The 18,919-nt window shown below is 37.3% G+C and overlaps 1 protein-coding gene across 1 annotated transcript in view; it reads left to right on the top strand.

Moving 5' to 3' along the window:
* Nucleotides 1-18,919, top strand: part of EPHA6 (EPH receptor A6) — a 984,716-nt gene that overhangs the window by 937,221 nt on the left and 28,576 nt on the right. Inside the window, 1 exon segment of the mRNA XM_056138519.1 lies at nucleotides 6,123-6,272. Coding sequence (XP_055994494.1) covers nucleotides 6,123-6,272 — 150 coding nt within the window.

The following is an 18,919-nucleotide window of genomic DNA, read 5'->3' as shown; positions in this document are numbered from 1 at the left end:
CAAATGTTAACATTATTGTGGCATTGTTACCAAAACTAACACAAAAATAACATTTTTTAAGGGAAGAGTTACATCCTAACACTCAAGTGTTAGTGAAATACAGTATACCTCCAGGAACTTCAGATATATGATTATACAGTGCTCCTGTTTCTGTCTGTAGCATCTTTTTGACTACAACCCCATTACCTACTTGTTAGACTCCATGCTCTGAATGTTATTGGAAAACAATTTTTTTTGCTAGTGATCCTAGCATGCTTGCTTCCTGTTTATTCTTTGTTCCCCAAGTAATTAAGCTTGCTGCAGAAGGAAGGTATTAGTGAATGAGAAAGCTTTTGAATTACGTTCATTTTTGACTAGCATCTTTGCTAACGTTTTTTCTCATAAACATATGGCAAAGAAGATGTAATGTTCCAATGACTGTGATTTCAAATCTGAAGAACTGTTTGTTCATTCCTAAAACTGAAAACAAACATCTGGTGGTTAATGCTTTTGAAAAAAATATATAAAATACCTTAGTACATTACCTTTGACTGTGATTCAAGAGCCTAAACCAAAAAAGGAAAAAAATAGATGATATTTACCCACAAAAATGTCTTGGTCCATCTTAAAGTATGAGGGAAGAAGAGAAGAGGGAAATAAAGGAAAAGGAGAGAGACAAAGGAAAGGGAGAGAGAAAGGGAAGGGCAGAGAAAAAGAGATAGCCAGTTATGTTTCTCCCAACATAGGTAAGTAATAGAGACCTCTTTCTGTCTCATCCTGTACTTAGATATAAAATATACATGTATAATATATAATATGCATATAACATATGATCACGATCATCCTGTTGTTTGCCGATTGCCTCAAGCAGGCACCAGTAACATCTCCTTCTTCCCAGCCCTGAGATTTTAAAAGAGCCATATTCAATGCTCTTTCGGGGTTAGGAAAATGAGACCCATCATTGTCTATGACACGGGAAGTTTGCCAGACTCTGCCGTGCAGGCAGGATACTTTTGGTAGCCTGCCGGGTTCTCCCAAGGAAAAATGATATAATAAGATGTCCGGGAGCTGGGTTTTATAGTCTCTGAGTCTTGGCCATTGATGGGACCAACCTGGCGCTGGCGGCAGCTGGTGGGTGTGACGCCTACATACTGGAAGATGGAGGATCTGGTTGGAGAAGGCCCAGTCCCAATCCGAGCAGGCTTGGCGATCTCAGCCCCAGGACCCACATGCCTGGGTTCCTCTGCTGGTTCCTTCATGCATGAGGCTTGTCCGGACGTGTGGAGAGTGGCCTCAGTATGGCTGTGGCTGGTTCTGGAGATCTTCGGCTGCTGGGGCTCTGCTGGGGGTGGGGGGGAGGGAACTCAACCCGCCCCCCTCCAAGGGGCCCCGATGAGGACAGCCAGGCATGGGGGCAAGAGACTGTAGAAATGACTGCACATATATATATATATAACATATATGTATGTATATATATGCATATATATACATATATTGTATATATGTGTATATATATATATTCTCACTATAAAACTTCATCTGAATGCTGTCTTTTCTTTTCACATCCCATGTTAAAATGGCAGCATTCCTACATTGGAACAATGTATGTAGAAATTCTGTCAGGTTCATGTTCCATGTATTTTTGTAATTAAATTATTTCTCCTGCAAGAAAATTTCTTTTCCAATTGTTTATATTTTAAGAGCAGTTCAATCATCTACTTTTGTTTTTTATTATAGCCTAGCAGCACTTAGAGTAGATTTCAACTAAAGATGTATTGTTTGTTTTGCAATGTTATTCATCTTGGGGGGAAGTACTTCGGTTTTTAAAACGAGGAGTGTATTCTACAACTGGCGCTGCCAGGGCAAAATGAAACAAATTTAGCTGAAACTTTTTTTAAATTACTTTTCACAGTTCTGGAGGCTGAACATGCAAAATCAAGGTGCCTGTAGAGTTGGCTTCACCCGAGGCATCGCTCCTGGGCTTGCAAATGGCCACCTTCTTTCTAAACCTGAGTCTCCATCCACTTATATGGACAGCAGGAATACTGGATTAGGACCCTCCTTTCTCACCTCATCTAACCTTAATTACCTGATTACAAACTCTACCTGGAAATAGGAGTCACATGCGTGGAGGTGGCAGTTTAGGACTTTATCCTATGAATTTCCAGGACACAGAGTTCAGCTTGTAACAGATAGCAATGCTGTTAATCAAGCATTCTGTGTCTCCCTAACCCTCAGGGAAAAATAATAAAATCTCTAGAAGGAAATGATAAAGTATTACTTGCACTGAATACCAAGTTATATGTTATATAGGTTTGTATGTGAATAATTTATATATCATTCATAAGTGAATGCTCGTAAAATAACCTTTAACTGAATTTTTTCCATTACTTTGTGGTTTAGTCAATTCTTTCAACAATACCTGATAATTTTCAGATATTGCACCTTCTGTCTTAAATTAATTCCTAGGTCTTTTATACTTTTTAAAATTGAGCATTGTGATTTACAATATTATTAATGATGGTTTTATGGATGCAATGTTCCAACTACATCTTAACCTGTCTTACTAGAATTCATAAAGAGTCAGGAATGAAAAGAACAGCAGGCTAACAATTCACACTTCCACTGTTTGTCATGAACAAAGAAATATCCTGAATAAGAAGAGCCAGATGAGACAGTTACTTTTGCATCTGTTTGGGGGTCACACTTGGCCTTTGTTCTCCAGAAGTGTGGGTCTCCATATTTGAAGCAAGCGTGAGTCTGACTTGAGAGGCATCAGTACACAGAGCCACACAGACTGAGATACTTGACAGTAACAAATGCTGCTGCGGTGCTAACTGGTACACAAGTACAAGTTGGCGTGTCCATGTTCTCTAGACCACATTTTTTCAGAGCACTACTTTATGTGTTTTGTGTTGGATGGAGCGATAGCACAGCGGTAGGGCATTTGCCTTGCATGCAGCCAACATGGCCGACCCGAGTTCGATTCCTCCCCACTCTCAGAAAGCCCAGCAAGATACTGAGAGTATCTCGCCCGCATGGCAGAGCCTGGCAAGCTCCCCGTGACGTATTCGATATGCCAGACACAGTAACAACAAAATCTCCAATGGAGACGTTACTGGACCCGCTCGAGCAAATCAATGATCAACGGGAGGGCCTTTACTTTACTTTTAATTTACAACACACTCTTTTCTGCTTTGAGTCTTTAGTTCCAATACTTGAAACTTTTTATCATACTTTGAATACCTGAATTCAAGTTTCACTATAGAACCTGCATTTTATCTGGAACTCGTCTCTGCGTACAAGGATTCTTCTCATAAGAATGTCCCCACCAGAATGCCGACTGGTTCAGCCCTTTTGGAAAACAGTATGGACGATTCCCAAAAAATTAGAAATCGAGCTCCCATTTGACCCAGCATTAGCACTCCTGGGAATATATCGCAGAGAGGCAAAAAGTATAGTAGCAATGACATCGGCACTTGTATGTTCATTGCTGCACTGTTTACAGTAGCCAAAATCTGGAAAAAACCTGAGTACCCAAGAACAGATGACTGGTTAAAGAAACTCTGGTACATCTACACAATAGAATACTATGCAGCTGTTAGAAAAGATGAAGTCATGAAATTTGCATATAAGTGGATCTACCTGGAAAGTATCATGTTAAGTGAAATGAGTCAGAAAGAGAAGGATAGGCATAGAAAGATTTCACTCATCTGTGGAATAAAGTAATAGAATGGGAGATTAACTCCCAGGGGTAGTAGAGATAAGGACCAGGAGGTCTGCTCCATGGCTTGGAAACCTGCCTCACATGCTGGGGGGAAAGGCAGCACTGATAGAGAAGGAAAGATCAAGTAAAGGATGTTGGGAGGACCTATTCAGGTTGAAAGATGCTTGCCGAAAGTAGACTATAGACCGAACACAATGGCCAGTCAATACCTCTACTGCAAACTACAACACCCAAAAAGAGAGAGAACAAAAGGGATTGCCCTGCCACAGAGGTGGGGGGGCGAGGGGGATGGGATGGGGGTGGTGGGAAGGATATTGGGAACATTGATGGAGGAGAATGGGCACTGGTGGAGGGATGAGTAAGCGATTATTGTATGACTGAAATACAAAAGTTCATAAGTTTGTAACTGTACCTCACGGTGATTCACTAATAAAAAATTGAAGGAAAAAAAAAGGAATGTCCTCACCACACTCTAAAACTACTACCATCAAAATTATACATTTAATTTCCTGGTCTAATTCAGTGCTTCCTTTAAGTTTATGCCTCCAACTATGAAAAGCCTAAGACTCAGCTCTCTTCCATTCTACTATTCTTATAACTAGTTATGTATGGATATTCAATATCAAAATAAGACCTGTTTTGCACAACTTTTTCTCCATTCTTAAGTATTTGTGGCTTTATATCAATGAGACCACTGCATCTCAGAACTGTCACTTTCTATCAATACTATTATGGCATTATGACTTCTAACCATTTCAGGTCGTGAAGCTGAAAATAAACGAGGAAAAGAATCTCTAAACCTCTAAGCCTCTAAATACCTAAACACAAAGCTCAGTTTTCTTATCTGTAATATCAGGGATTGAATTCAAGGTCTATTCCCCACCATTCCTTCTAACAATTCCTTGAGGGTTTAAACAGTGGGTTCCTTTAATATAGCTTCATTTACTTGGGAAACCTAATTGCTCCTACTCTGGTTGAATCTCTTTTCTCAAATAGTTGTGTTTAGATTGCTAAATAAGCTGTGTTTAGATTAGACCATTAATGGCTTCACCTTTAAGTATGTTTAACCTAAATTCCTTTTGGGGCCTAAGAATGAACTTCATCCCCCCCCCCCCCCCACCACCACCACCACCACCACCCGCCCCCACCCAATGCACCCTAATGCAAAATTTTTCACACCGTCAGTGATTAGATGATATGATTTTGAAGGCGTTGATAAGGGTGATACTATTCTATTGTGATGGGTTCTTGCCTTTCAGAAAGGTGTGAGGCCTGAGGCTTCTCAGGCCCATCAGAGAATGGTCTGGGAGCAGCTCCTTGTTCTCTTCTGCCATCTAGTGGCGACAGTGTTGTTCTCATTCAGTTTAATTTGCGGCTCAGAATTATGAAGATTTCAGAATGTAAATCAAATGGATGAATTGTTTTATTCTTGTCATGACAGCAAAAGGGGATTTGTAGAGTGTGAAGAGAGATAAAATGTAATAAATTTTGATAAAAATAAGTATAAGACTACATCAGAGTTTAATATCTAAACAATAGCTATTAAGGTCATGCAATTTAATCTCTCAAATATGTTCAAATGTTAACTTGAACGCCAAAGAACAAAAAAATACAGTATAGTCTAAAGTATTATAAATAAATATTATCCTTCTCATATGTTCTTGTTAAAGAATCTTTTCATCTAAAAGCAATGTCATCATAACAAATGAAAAGGTAATAAGGAAATTAAATTCTGTTAAACATTGAATCTGAAAAGAATTTCTCTGTTCCATATTTAACCATTTGTCTTGATTAAATGAGAATTTATTATCTTTATTACTTATACATCCAACATAACTTTTAATGTTGAAGTACATTGTTTTTATGGTCTATATTCTAGAACTTGAAATGGCATCGATAGTAGGCTTAATTATGTGAATCTAAAATAATTTTTAGTAAATTAAATGATATTTTCTGAAGTGTACCTTGTTGGAGCCATAGCACAGCGAGTAGGGCATTTACCTTGCATGCGGCCGATCGGGGTTCGATTCCTCCGCCCCTCTTGGAAAGCTAGGCAAGCTACCGAGAGTATTTCGCCCGCACATCAAAGCCTGACAAGCTACCCGTGACGTATTAGATATGCCAAAAACAGTAACAACAAGTCTCACAATTTGTTGTGAGATGTTAGTGGTACCCGCTCGAGCAAATTGATGAACAAGAGGGCAGTATTACAGCGCTATTTCCTTTCACTGGGTAACTATTATAGGGAAAATATTTCTTATATTTCAGCATTATTCTGTTGGGTTATTTATTTGAAATACCATTGCAATCAAGCAGTATTTGTATCTTTCTGACAAAATATATGTACTGCAAAATCACTTTATATTTTCAATAGACTTTGAGCCCGCTGAAAAAAAATCTCCAATTTGTTTTCCAGGGTGGGAAAATTCCCATCAGATGGACAGCCCCAGAAGCCATTGCCTACAGAAAGTTCTCCTCAGCAAGCGATGCATGGAGCTATGGCATTGTCATGTGGGAGGTCATGTCTTACGGAGAGAGACCTTATTGGGAAATGTCAAACCAAGATGTAAGTGCCATCTTACCAGTAAAAATACATTAGAATTACGGACGAGATGCTATCAGATCAATCCTCTTAAGAAGAGGAATTTGAAAATCTATGGCTGAGTATTAGACGCTGTGTAGCTTTTCATTCTCAACCGAATTTGGTGTCCTAGGACCAAGCCACAAATGTACCAGAGCCATATCTTTTTTATTTTTTAATTTTTATTAGTGAAACACCAGGAGGCACAGTTGTATGTAGACTTACAAATTTTTGTGCTTGTGTTTCAGTTATACAATGATCGAGTACCCATCCCTCCACCAGTGCCCATCCTACAACACCACTAATCCCAGTTTCCCTCCCATCCCTAAAGTCCCCCCTCTCACCCTGCCTCTGTGGCAGGGCACTCCCTTTTGTTCTCTCTCTCCTTTCAGGTAGTGTGGTTTGCAAAAGAAAAATTGAGTGGCTTGGAGGCCAGCTTCACACTCTAGGGGTAAAGGCAGCTCAGATAGGGAAGGGAGCACCAAATAAAGGGTGTTGGGAAGATCCGCCCAGGATGGGAGATGCATGCTGAAAGTAGACTATAGTCCGAACATGATTGCCACTCAATTCCTCTTTTTGCAAACCAGAGCAACATCTTAATATCATTCTTCACACGCGTTTATCTCCTGCAATGTAACTGCTTATACAACAGCCCTTGCTTACATGTAACAAAGGCAAAGAAAAATGTTTACCTTTCATGTCCTCCTTAGGGCGACTTGATGCAACTCTTACTCTAGAGAACAAATTAATTTACACTACATAACAGGTGCAGGAAAAAGAGTAAATGCTTTCAGGCAGTGTATTATCCATTTATGTTATCTAATATCATTCTTTTGAGCTACATGACACTTTGTGCAATCTATTTTGTTTCCATTTTACTTATAAAATTACCTTGGCCATTAACAAGATTACAGAACAGGATGGTTAACACATGTTTAACCGCCATGGTGTATTCAAAGCAATCAAGAGAGTAATTAGAAAATGCAATAATAAGGCCATGCAAATAAGTGTATTGTCAGAACTAAAAGTGAGTTTTTTAATTTCCCACTTACTCCTCTTAGAATTTAGACACTGCCCCCTTGTTTTCCTTAAATAATCTAATTATACTTGGGATCATAAGAAATCACTTCTAATTTTATTTTCAATGTTCATGGGTAAAAATAAAGACCTAAATTTAACTTTTTCAAAATTCCTGAAAACATTTAAAGAACCACTGTCACATCTTTCCCTTATTTCAGTTAATTACCTGAGCAGCCTCTCCACTCCTCAAACATATTCAATCTCTACCTCAAATTGTCCAAGTATTAAGCATGAGAGTCACAGAGTAAGTTTATCTCTTTCTGATATCAGGAATACAGAAGATTGGAGTTTGAATGACTCACCAATATTGCTTCTCCCTGATGGTTTCCTGTTACTTTGGAAGCTTAACTCTGCTCGTTCTTCTAGATCTTCTAGAAGCCTAGTGATTCTTTTGAGAAGGCCTGTCCCAGAAGCCTATCTAGCTAAGGTCTGAAGTCAGACACATTCCTCTGTTAATGCACTCCAAAGAATATCTACCTAACACAAAGCCGGAAGTGGGTGGGGGTGCACGGTACAGGTCATTTGCCAAGGATCAAGGATCAACTATTCTTCAAGAGTTTTATTTGAAGACCTTCATCACACTTCTCCCTACTGGGATTTGAGGAGACAACTTCTAAACACCTTTTTATCTCTTCTTAAAATTGAATCTCAGAAGCAGAAGGAACTTTTATTCATTTTTTTTTCTCAGTTCTCTAAGACAATGGAAGCCCTGGCTTTATTCACCAAGTTTCCTGTTCTGTTCTAAATCCAAACTGGCCTTCTTTTCTTACTTGGACATGATCAACATAATACAAGTCAATCTCCAGAATAATAAAGTTCTTCTCCCAGATAAGTTATGTCTTCCCAGAAGAATCTGCACTAAAAGCATTTTCCTTAATTGCTATTCAATTTTGTCTTTGTCTTAATGTAGGGACTTCTAAATTTCCTTATTCCTGCCAGTAAAAAGCATTCATCTGGAGCATTCACAGATGATACGTGCATCAATTTTAATGTTACATCTACATTCTATTCTACTCATATTCTCATTTTTAAATATTTCTTGGATACCTTCTCTGTCCCAAGAATGAGATACAGAAAGAAAAAATATTAAACCTAGAAGAAACCATCAAGATTATCCAATATCAATCCGAATACAATTTTATTATGACACTTCTGTAATGCTTAAAAGGTCACATTATTTCTCTAGAACCACATAAAGATTTGATAGTGGTCATAGGAAACAATCCTAAAGAAATTCCAAAATAAATGATGGGCAAGGAAAGAGAAGAAATAACTAAATAATATTATTAAAAATATGTCAAACATTTATATGTCATTAACAAAATATGTTAGTTACTTTTATGACCATAAAAATAGTAACTAAGCATTCATTAAATAAGAATAAATATAATTCTAATAATAGGATGAGGCAATTAAGAATTCAGCTTTTGCTGTTTTTATTTTCTCCTAAATTACTGGCTACTCTGGTGTACATTAAACCACAATTCTAATCATTACTATCTTCTCAATAACCATAATAAAACATGAGAATCACTAAAGTTTTCAAAGTGACTCAGTTTCATGACCAGTAAGCATGTTAGACAAATTTTATATCCCTTTCAACAGAAACAGGCAACTATTTTATATCTGGGAAATTACAGTACTTGGAATTCAAATTGTTTTCTAAAACTTAATCTCTACAGAGGTGCCATTAGTCAGATAGAACATCCACAGAACAGAGCTGATATAAGTGAAGATACTAGAACAATAAGACAGAGCTTTAAAAGCTCTTTGCTCTTTGAGCAAAAGCTTAAATATCTAGTTTTCATAAAATGTGTTGACCACCATATAGATTGTTCTTAATTGTTTCCTGGAGTAATCCAAACCCTTTGCCAGTCCCGCACTTCCTGGATTTTGTTTGACAATTTACCCAGTTCTTCTAGCCATGTACATTGACCATCAAAATAACCAGTCAGAGAGAGATTATGTCTGTTAAATTCATAATTGCTGATGTCCACGCACAGGCTGAATATTTCTTCCACCTAGACTTTGATTCTTTTAAGAACCAGGTAGTTGCCTAATCTGGTATATGTTCATGGTCTTTGCATGATTACCAAAGAATTACAAAGGCAGGAGGTAGATTCAAAAAACAAAAAACAAAACAAACAAACAAAAAGAATAATCAAGCAGGATAGGTTGGGGGGCTAGCACAGTGGGTAGGGTGCTTGCTTTCACACAGCTGACACAGGTTCAATCCCCAGCATCCCATATGTTCCCCCAAACTCCGGTAAGATTGCATTCATCTGGGGGATATAAAGTAACAAAGTATGATATTAATACCCAAGAATAGCTGAGATCAGCACCAGGAGGATTACTCCATAACTTAGAGGCCAGCCGGGTATCCTAGAGGAAAGGGCAGTTCAGATAGAGAAGGGAGCACCAAATAAAGGATGTTTGGAGGATCCTCCCAGGAGGGGAGATGCATGTCGAAAGTAGACTATGGACTGAACATGTTTGCCACTCAATGCCTCTTTTGCAGACCACAACACCCAAAAGGAGAGAGAGAACACAGGGGATTGCCCTGCCACAGAGACAGGGGGGATGGGGGGATGGGGGTGGGAGGGATATTATCCATGGTGGTGGAAAATGGGCACTGGTGGAGGGATGGGTATCTGATCATTGCATAATTGAAACCAAAGCACAAAAAATTGTAAATCTACAACTTTAAAAAAATAAAATTAAATTAAAAAAAGAGTGATTCCTGAGCACAGAGCCAAGAGTAGGTCCTGAGCACCACAGCTGTGACTCCAGAAAAAGAAAAACAAAAGAATAAGAACATTGGGAACAAGAATCTGAAATAGGAGGAGAATTAGTCCTCAGATCAATACGAGACTAGGGGAAGTGCTAAGAGCTAAAATCCTTCATATATAATATATATGCATCTATACACACATATATTGCTGTTGCAGTGGAGAGAGTTGAAATTCTGTTTAGTTTAACATATTGGAAGTCAGCATATCTGTGACAGATCCTGTAACCAGAATTTCTGTTGGAAATAGAAATTAGCTTAATCAAATGTGCCCAAAAAGCTCTCTACACATACTGGTTATTCCTTATTTGCCCTGCATTTTTCATTTCTTTGCTAAAAATATAGTTTTATATTTGACATTTTTGCAAAGAAAGTACATATTAAATAAGAAAAGAAGTGTTTTTGTAATGCACATTCAACTCTTTTCTGTTAGAATGTTGTGTTTTATATTTTTACTTTATGTCAATAAGTTGAAGCTATGAGCTTAGTTATGTATGTAATGTTGAAGTGGCTTTCTGATTTTAAATGTTTAGAACATTTAGCTATTTTTATGAGGTAGTCCATTAAATCTGCAACCAGTGGCACGTTTTATTTTTTTTCCAAAAAAAGTTCTGAGTTTGCAGGATCTGGTTTTGTGAATAATATAATGTATTTCCAAAAGTCAGTGATATTGTACATTAGGGAAAGGAAATTGGGGAGCGGGGGACAGTGCATGAAAATAATAGCATAAGAGTCAGAAAAAATAACAGATGTTTCATCAGTTTTACCACTTAGCAGTTGCTTATTAAATACATAGCAGTCATTGAACCAAGTATGCATGAGGGGTAGAGATGGAGAATTAGAAAATCCAGTCCTCATCCTCAAATTTTTAAGAAATTCTTAATTATTTGGATGATAAAACATTCTGACAGTTATAAGACTTACCCCTGTATCTGAGTAGAATGTCACCCTACTGAGTGACATTCTTTTCATATAAATATCCTTGTGTGTATGCAAAGTAGCAATTTTAATATGTACTCCAAAGCATACTCAAGATTATTTTGATGCCAAATGACAGAAACTCACTCAAGTTACCTTAAGTTAAAATAGTGTCACTGTGAGATGGAGCAGGGCATCATGCAGTATTTTCAGTTCTTCTAGATCCTTTGACCTCATTTTCTCCAACCTCAAGGAACTTTTTTCTCTTTACCTTATTTATTACTTTCTAAGGCTCAACTTGCAGTTTAGCAATCTCAGCAGGATGTAACCTTCTTTTTGTGAAAATTCATATACTAATCCCAGAAAAGACTCTGGTTTGGCTCTTTTAGGACCTAGGACCTTGTTGAATCCTGAACCAAAACCATACCAGGGAAATAGATTTTGATTGGCCCACAAGATTTATGTAACAGCCTACGCATTTAGAAATGTTTATGGAACATATGATGGCACATGAGGTGAGCAAGTTTTCAAAGGAAAAGTGTGCTGCCAGAAACATATTTATCTCTTTTCTTTTTTATTTTTGATGTACATTACTTTCAAGAGCAGCTTTATTTATTGTAATATAAATTGCACCAAATATTAACATTCTGACTCTCTCTGTACTAGTGAGGCAGAAGGTAGATTGGAAAAATTACAAGAGCTTTAAAGTAAAGTATGGCTTTTTTTCCTTTTAAGATAAGGAGTTTCTTTTGAAAGAAATTTACTTAGAGAAATGTGAAAGATGGAAAAAGAGAGATATGTTCAAGCGAGAACATAGACTTAACTTTAGAACTTTTGACATGTTGGGCCACTGAATTGTTTGACTATCCTGTGCATTTTAGGATATTTAGCTACATCCCCATCTCCACCAGCTAGGTCTCAGTTGTCTCTTCCCTGTCATGACTACCAAAATATGTACCAAATATAATCCCTGAAAGTATCCCCCAAATATTTCCCTATTGGTGATAGAGGACAATAATGATCCCTGAACACAAAGCCAGAAGCACCATCAGGTGTGATCCTCTTCCAAAGTGGAGGGAAAACCCTCAGGGACTTGTTCTTTGGATTTTTATAAGATTAGTTGTTCTTTTGATATTATATTTCTAGCTTCTCCATTTAAGTCTAAACCCCATTTTGAGTTTGTGTTTGCATAGTTTGTGAATCCAAGCTCATTTTTGCTTATAAACATTCAATTCCAGCATCATTTATTGAAATAATCCTTTCTCTACCAAATTATCTGTGTAATTTTGTACAATATCAGTTCTTCATAGATTTTTCTTTTTAAAAAATTTATTTGTTTTATTTTTTTGTTTTTTATTGACTTACCATAGGATATACAGTTACAAAGCTGTTTATGATTCGGTTTCCGTCATACAGTGTTCCGACATCCGTCCCTTCACCAGTGTACATTTCCCACCACCCATGTTCCTAATTTCACTCCCCCACCCCACAGACTGCCTCTATGGCAGACACACTCTCTCTCTCTCTCTTTCTCTCTCTCTCTTTCTCTCACTCTCTCAATAGCTTCTATTGAAAAAATTTGGAAATCTCTCTCCTCACATCTCCAAATTCTTTTCAATAGAAACTATTTTGCTTCACTGAAAATTTCCTTTTCTAAGATAGAAGCTATAGTATTCCTACTTTTAGATAAGAGAACTAAGGTCCATAAAGTAATTAATTAATTTAATTTTTTTAAATGAGATCTAATGTTTTCTAAAAAGTTTAAGTAGCTTGCCCAAGATTGCTTAGCTGGTTAATAATGGAACTGAAGTCCAAGCCCCCTGCTTACTCAAAAATACTCACTTTTACCCTCTGAGATCTCCTGCAGAAGTCTAACTCCCAAACTACTGAAACTCTACATGATGAGAACAAAGCATCATTAATTATGTATGCCTCTCTGTCACATAACTGTTTTCATTGTTTCCTATTAGCAAAAGATCATGGACCAAGTATAAATATTTTCTGCAGGATTGCCTGCCTTGATGTAAATTTTTTTGCCACATTTTTGGGTATCATAATATTCTGTGGGACTGACATTATTAAATATAAAATAATATTTTATATCTCAGTGTTACTACACCATGTCCACCACCAGAATCAAGACCTCACATTATCCCAAGGTCCCTTGATCCTCCAACCTCCACATTCTCCTGTCCTTAAAACTTTCAGTTCATGGACTTTGACCATATCTCAGGGGATGTTTTCATTGGAATTCTTCTAATCCTTTATTATTCCTTTATATTCCACTTGTGAGCAAGATTATCTAGTGTTTGTCTTTTTCTTTCTCACTCACTTCACTAAGCATGATACCATTCAGATCCATAACAAACACAGCAAAATGCAAGATTTCCTCTTTTCTCGTAGCTGTATTTTATTCCATTGTGTATACATATCACAACTAATTTATGTGCTCATGTCATAATGGGCACTTGGGTTATTTCCAGGTCTTGGCCATTGAAAATAATGCTGCAATAAACATAGGTGTGCATATATTCATGAGCCGGGGGAGGGGGTTCACTCAAGCAATGCTCAGGAGGATCTGAGGGTTTCCTGGCAATTTTCAACCAACTGTGATGATGGTTCAAGGCAAAAGCCTGAAGATTCCGTGCTGCAGTACGCAGGGGTCTCTAGAGCTATATCTAGCCAGGTTCAGGGGACCATGTGTTGCCAGAGATCCAACCAAGTTTAATAATGCAAGATGTATATGCATCTTAATCCTTGTAGTATCTATCTTTCTCCCATGTGTCCTTTCATATGAATATTTTTGTGTAACTGGGGTGGATGCCCAAGAGTGGTATGAAAGCTCTATTCTTAATTTTTTAAAAAGTCTCCAAAACATTTTCCAAAGAAGTTGACCAAACAACAGTTTCACCAGCAATGAGGGAGAGTTTCTTTTTCACTACACCACATTTCAGCCAGCATTTATTGTTTCTGGATTTTGACATAGGCTATTATTATCACTGTTGTAAGGTGATATTTGTCATTTTGGTTTGAATTTCCACTATAATCCGATGACAAACACTTTTTATAAGCCTATTATTTATCTTTATAACTTCTTTGAGAAATATCTTATCTCCCCCTTTTTTGGTTTATGTTCAATATTTGCTCGAGCAGGCCCAGTAACGTCTCCATTGGAGACTTTGTTGTTACTGTGTCTGGCATATCGAATACTCTCGGTAGCTTTCCGGGCTCTCTGAGAGGGGCAGAGGAATCGAACTCGGGTCGGCCATGTTGGCCGTGTGCAAGGCAAACGCCCTACCCGCTGTGCTATCGCTCCTATATTCATTATGGGCTAGAGCAATAGCACAGTGGAAAGGGCATTTGCCATGCATGGGGCCAACCCAGGTTTGATTCCTTTGTCCCTCTCAGAGAGCCTGGCAAGCTACAGAGTATCCTGCCCACACGGCAGAGCATGGGAAGCTCCCTGTAGCGTACTCGATATGCCGAAAACAGTAACAACAAGTCTCACAATGGAGATGTTACTGGTGCCCACTCCAGTGCTACTATACTCATTATATTTCCTTCAAAATATTCAAGGAAGTGGCTTAAATTCTTGTGATCATATGTTTAAGCTATTAACAGAAATATGTCACAGGCATATTAAAGATGGACAGTGATTTGTGCTTAATGAACTCCTCGAAAGGTAGATTTCTTCTCTTTGTAAGGTGTTAGAATGTAATTTCTTTAGGCTACTCTTATCCAAGTTCAGAGTCATTGTTTACCCCATGATGGGAGTAGACTGTAATGCTAGGAGCCACAAACACACAAAAGATGATACTAAAGGGCAATGCAGTTCTTCCAACACATACATTGTGCAATGGCTTAGCGGAAGAAAATGAAGCCAAACATGAACAGCAGGCAACATTAAATAATCAAATCCCCACAGAGCTAATATGTAGGGGGGAAACGAGCACCATGCAAAATGAGAGGCGACTTGGCTCGAACTAATGATCTGAAAGCAATGCTGGAGTCTTGGGTTTTGTTTTATTTTGTTTTTTTCCTTGATATGATGCTAGAGTTTTTGTTTTGTTTTGTTTTGTTTTGTTTTAAAAAAAGACAATTCAACTTGCAGCAATTTGAAACCCAAATGCCTCCTGGGTGTAGGATCATTTAGGCATATGCTTCTAAGCTAGTTCTGTTTCCCAAAAAGAGCACCACTATGAGGGAACATCTCATTTGAGCTTTACTGGGAAACATAATGCCGCGTTAGTGTTTTTCTGTGTGTGCGTGTTCTCCCTCCTTCCTTTCAAGAGCTTTTATATAATAATGAGCTTTGGTTTAGATTGCTTTCTAAAGCTTACCTGAGGAAAACACATTGGCATTTATCCTTAGTGTTTCCTTTTTAAAGGTGATGTAGTTGGAAATGACTTTTTGACCTTAGCTGAATTGATTCCTTTTTCCAAAATTTAATAAGGAAGAAAATAACATTTTACCATAATTTTCGTTTGTCCTCATGATTTTAAAAACTTTTTTTCGATTATAGGTCAGTACTTCAGAATGGTGGATGTGTGGAGTCCACTTACCTAGGAATGCAGTTTGATTTTATGACTCAGAGAGTCCAGTCATTTCCAATTTTTGTCTCGGATTAGATTTTGCAAACTCTACTTTATTATGTAATGGTCCTTGTGTAATGATCTGTGTAAGATACAGTAAATTGCTGAAGGCCTATTCCTATTATTGCGACCTTCCATAATAAGAAGGAATTTTTGCATTTATATGGATTTATATTTTTCTGTAGTCATTTTCAAAACATTCTTCCTTTTTTTCAACTTTCTTACTTTTACTATTGGTACTTAGGTAATAGCAGCATTTTAATTAAATGCATACTAATTACACAAGCATAATGCATGTCTGTTACAGAGGTAAGAACAATAGCAGATATAATAAGATGTAATCAATCACCATCATAAATAATTCAAATAATAAACTTCCAAGTAAAGGAAACCAAAAACCAATATGCTACTACCACAGTGTAATTTTCAAGGGTTTTTTTTTTTTTGGTGGAGGAGAAGGGGTTGAATTACCACAGCTATAAATTGTATAAATGCCAGCAATGTTTTCATGAAAAATTAATTAAACCTTTAGTTTCTGTTAAAAAGAAATATATTTGCTATCTTTAGCTCTCATAATTCTTGTTCAATTTTTGTTCCTTTTGGAGAATTTTACAAAGAGGGCATTTTAAAGCTTCTCTTTCCTTCATACATAAACTGTCTTTTAGTTTTAAGATATCTTATAAGTATTTAAGTACTATAAAATATGTTACTTAGTATTGTCTTAAATTATCTGAAGTCAAAATGATGTGTTGAGAAGAAATTGGTTTTTGTTTTGTTTCTCAGAGTGGGGAAAGAGTTTTGAAAGAACATTGGCTTTGAGGAAAAAAATGGTTTCAAATAGGTGCATTTGAAACTTGTTCTTAGGGATACTGATACCACTTTGTAGCTAGACTAGTCTAGTCTAGTTGTAAATTTGCCTTGCATGTATGTATGTTACACTAAATTTCATTTGAATATTTTCTCACTGAATTGCTAATTGTATGCAAAAATTTACTAAATATATATACATGTGCATGTACATATATTCATGTATATCATGAGCATTTTCAATATTATTGCCTTAGGAATCTGAATTAACTTATGTGTATTTACTATATGTAATCGTTTTCATGAAAATTACTTTCTGTTTCACCATAGCCCTTCCACCTGAAATTCTAATCTGCGTGTGTATCGTTCTTTCACCATTCTATCCCCTTTTTTGCTTAATGTACACTAAATTTCATTTGAATCTTGTTTTTCACTGAATTGTTAAATGTATGCTCAAAAATTTTACTAAGTATGTATATACATGTACATATACATATATTCATATATATAATGAGCATTTTCAATATTATTGCCTTAGGAATCTGAATTTTTCTACAAAGTGATCTTGAATATTTAGAGGCAAGATAAAAATAAAATTATTTCACATTTCATTGACTAGTACACATTTTAGCTCTTGCTAAAATTTTTCTCGTTTCTATAAAAGTTGAAGCAACTAAATTTAGTACACATCTTTGGGAGTTCTTTTCATAGTCTTGTAATATAAGAAGGATGTGATTCTCTGCCAGACCATGCAGTCCTTGTCTGTGATTATTGTTCGGTAATGGGCTGGAATGATAGCACAGTGGGTAGGGCATTTGCCTTGCATGTGACTGGCCCGAATTCGATTCCTCTGTCCTGGCAAACTACAGAGAGTATCCCGCCCGCACAGCAGAGCCTGGCAAGCCCCCTGTGGCGTATTCAATATGCCAAAAACAATAACAACAAGTTTCACAATGGAGACATTACTGGTGCCTGCTCAAGGAAATTCGTGAATCGGAGGTCAGTGCAACAGTTCGGTAATATCTCTGCAGCTTTATATTGACTGACTCGTCCTTCTTTACCTGACTTAATAAAAAGACTCACATTTCTTTGATTCAGGAACTGTAAACACAATTGGAAAACTTGAAGTTAGCAAGAGCAGAACATCCTGCCACGTGCCCCAGATGATTACGTTGATTATATTATGTTTATTCTAGATAGCTGAAACATTGCAGTGTTGAGGACAATGAATCAACACCGCCTATTTAAAATCATCACCCAGGTTTTAGATATATTTTTGACAGAACTAATCCCTTCTACCTTTGCATGGAAATAATCGCTCCAGTCATTTTCATATTTTTTCACTTTATTTTAATTTTCTTCTTAGATTTCTAAATAAGGGTATAACCTTGTATAACTCTTCTCCAAAAGATGACAGCCTACAACTATCATAAAAGCAAACTGTTTCAAAATTCTCCCTAGTTAATTATCACCCTTTCATATTCTAAATCAACAAGCCTCAATTAGTCACTTAGGCAAAGCACCCCATATGCTCCTGGTTTCCTGTCAATCCTTAATTAAGGACTCCAAAGAACCTGTAAGCAACAGTTCTCACAAAAGAGCTGTTGTGTAATGACAAAGGTTTCTGTAGGTTTTCTCAAGCTGCCCTGTGACACAACTTTCAGAGATCATATTATGGCAATTGGAGCTTCATCTTTGACTTGGCAAGACACTGTGCTTAACAGTTGCTGCTCTGGGGCCTTTCAGCTTATCTGACTGAAAACAGGAAAGGACTTGGAAGGGGCCAGAGCACAGGGTACAACTGTACACTAGCAAGGGTCAAGCCCTTACTGAACTACTATAGGGCTTCAAATATTAGAGATGGGTTTTCGGTTTGGGTTTTTTTTTTTTTTTGGAGGGGGTGTTGTTTTTGGTTTTGGTTCTTAGAGGTTTTTTCTTGTTTTGGATACTGATGCTGATGGAATTTTAAAAGTCTGATATCTTAATACCAGAGAAGTAGTATAAAGGTTAATGCTCAGGCCGTCCATGCAGTCAGCCAGGTTTGATTCCCAGCACCATACGCTCCCTGAGCATCGCTGAGTCTCATCTGGAGACCCCCCTACCCTGATCTCAGCTCTGCTGAGTAGCCCACATAATTCCCAGCACCACAGGGCACTTCAGGGCCCTCACATTGAACTTGGCCTAGTTGGCAATGAATCGCCAGAAGGGATTCCTAGATACCCTGAGCATCTCTTGAGAGTTGACTCTCCCCCTCCCCCACTCCCAGGTCCAAAAGAGTTTGATATCTTTATCAATGGGAATAAAATTTAAGTAGTGTTATTAGATGGGTTCTCAACGTAACTAAAAACTGACAGAAGTTTGTTAGCAAGCCATAAATAATTCCAGAAGTTTCTCTTTTAGATCAAAAGTGCAGCAATATTTATATTTAAGTATATTGCAGCGTACTA

Source organism: Sorex fumeus, unplaced genomic scaffold, assembly GCF_029834395.1.
Source record: "Sorex fumeus unplaced genomic scaffold, SorFum_2.1 ptg000129l, whole genome shotgun sequence".
NCBI lineage: Eukaryota > Metazoa > Chordata > Mammalia > Eulipotyphla > Soricidae > Sorex > Sorex fumeus.
Note: the sequence above shows the minus strand (reverse complement) of the source record. Positions and strands in the feature narration are given on the sequence as shown.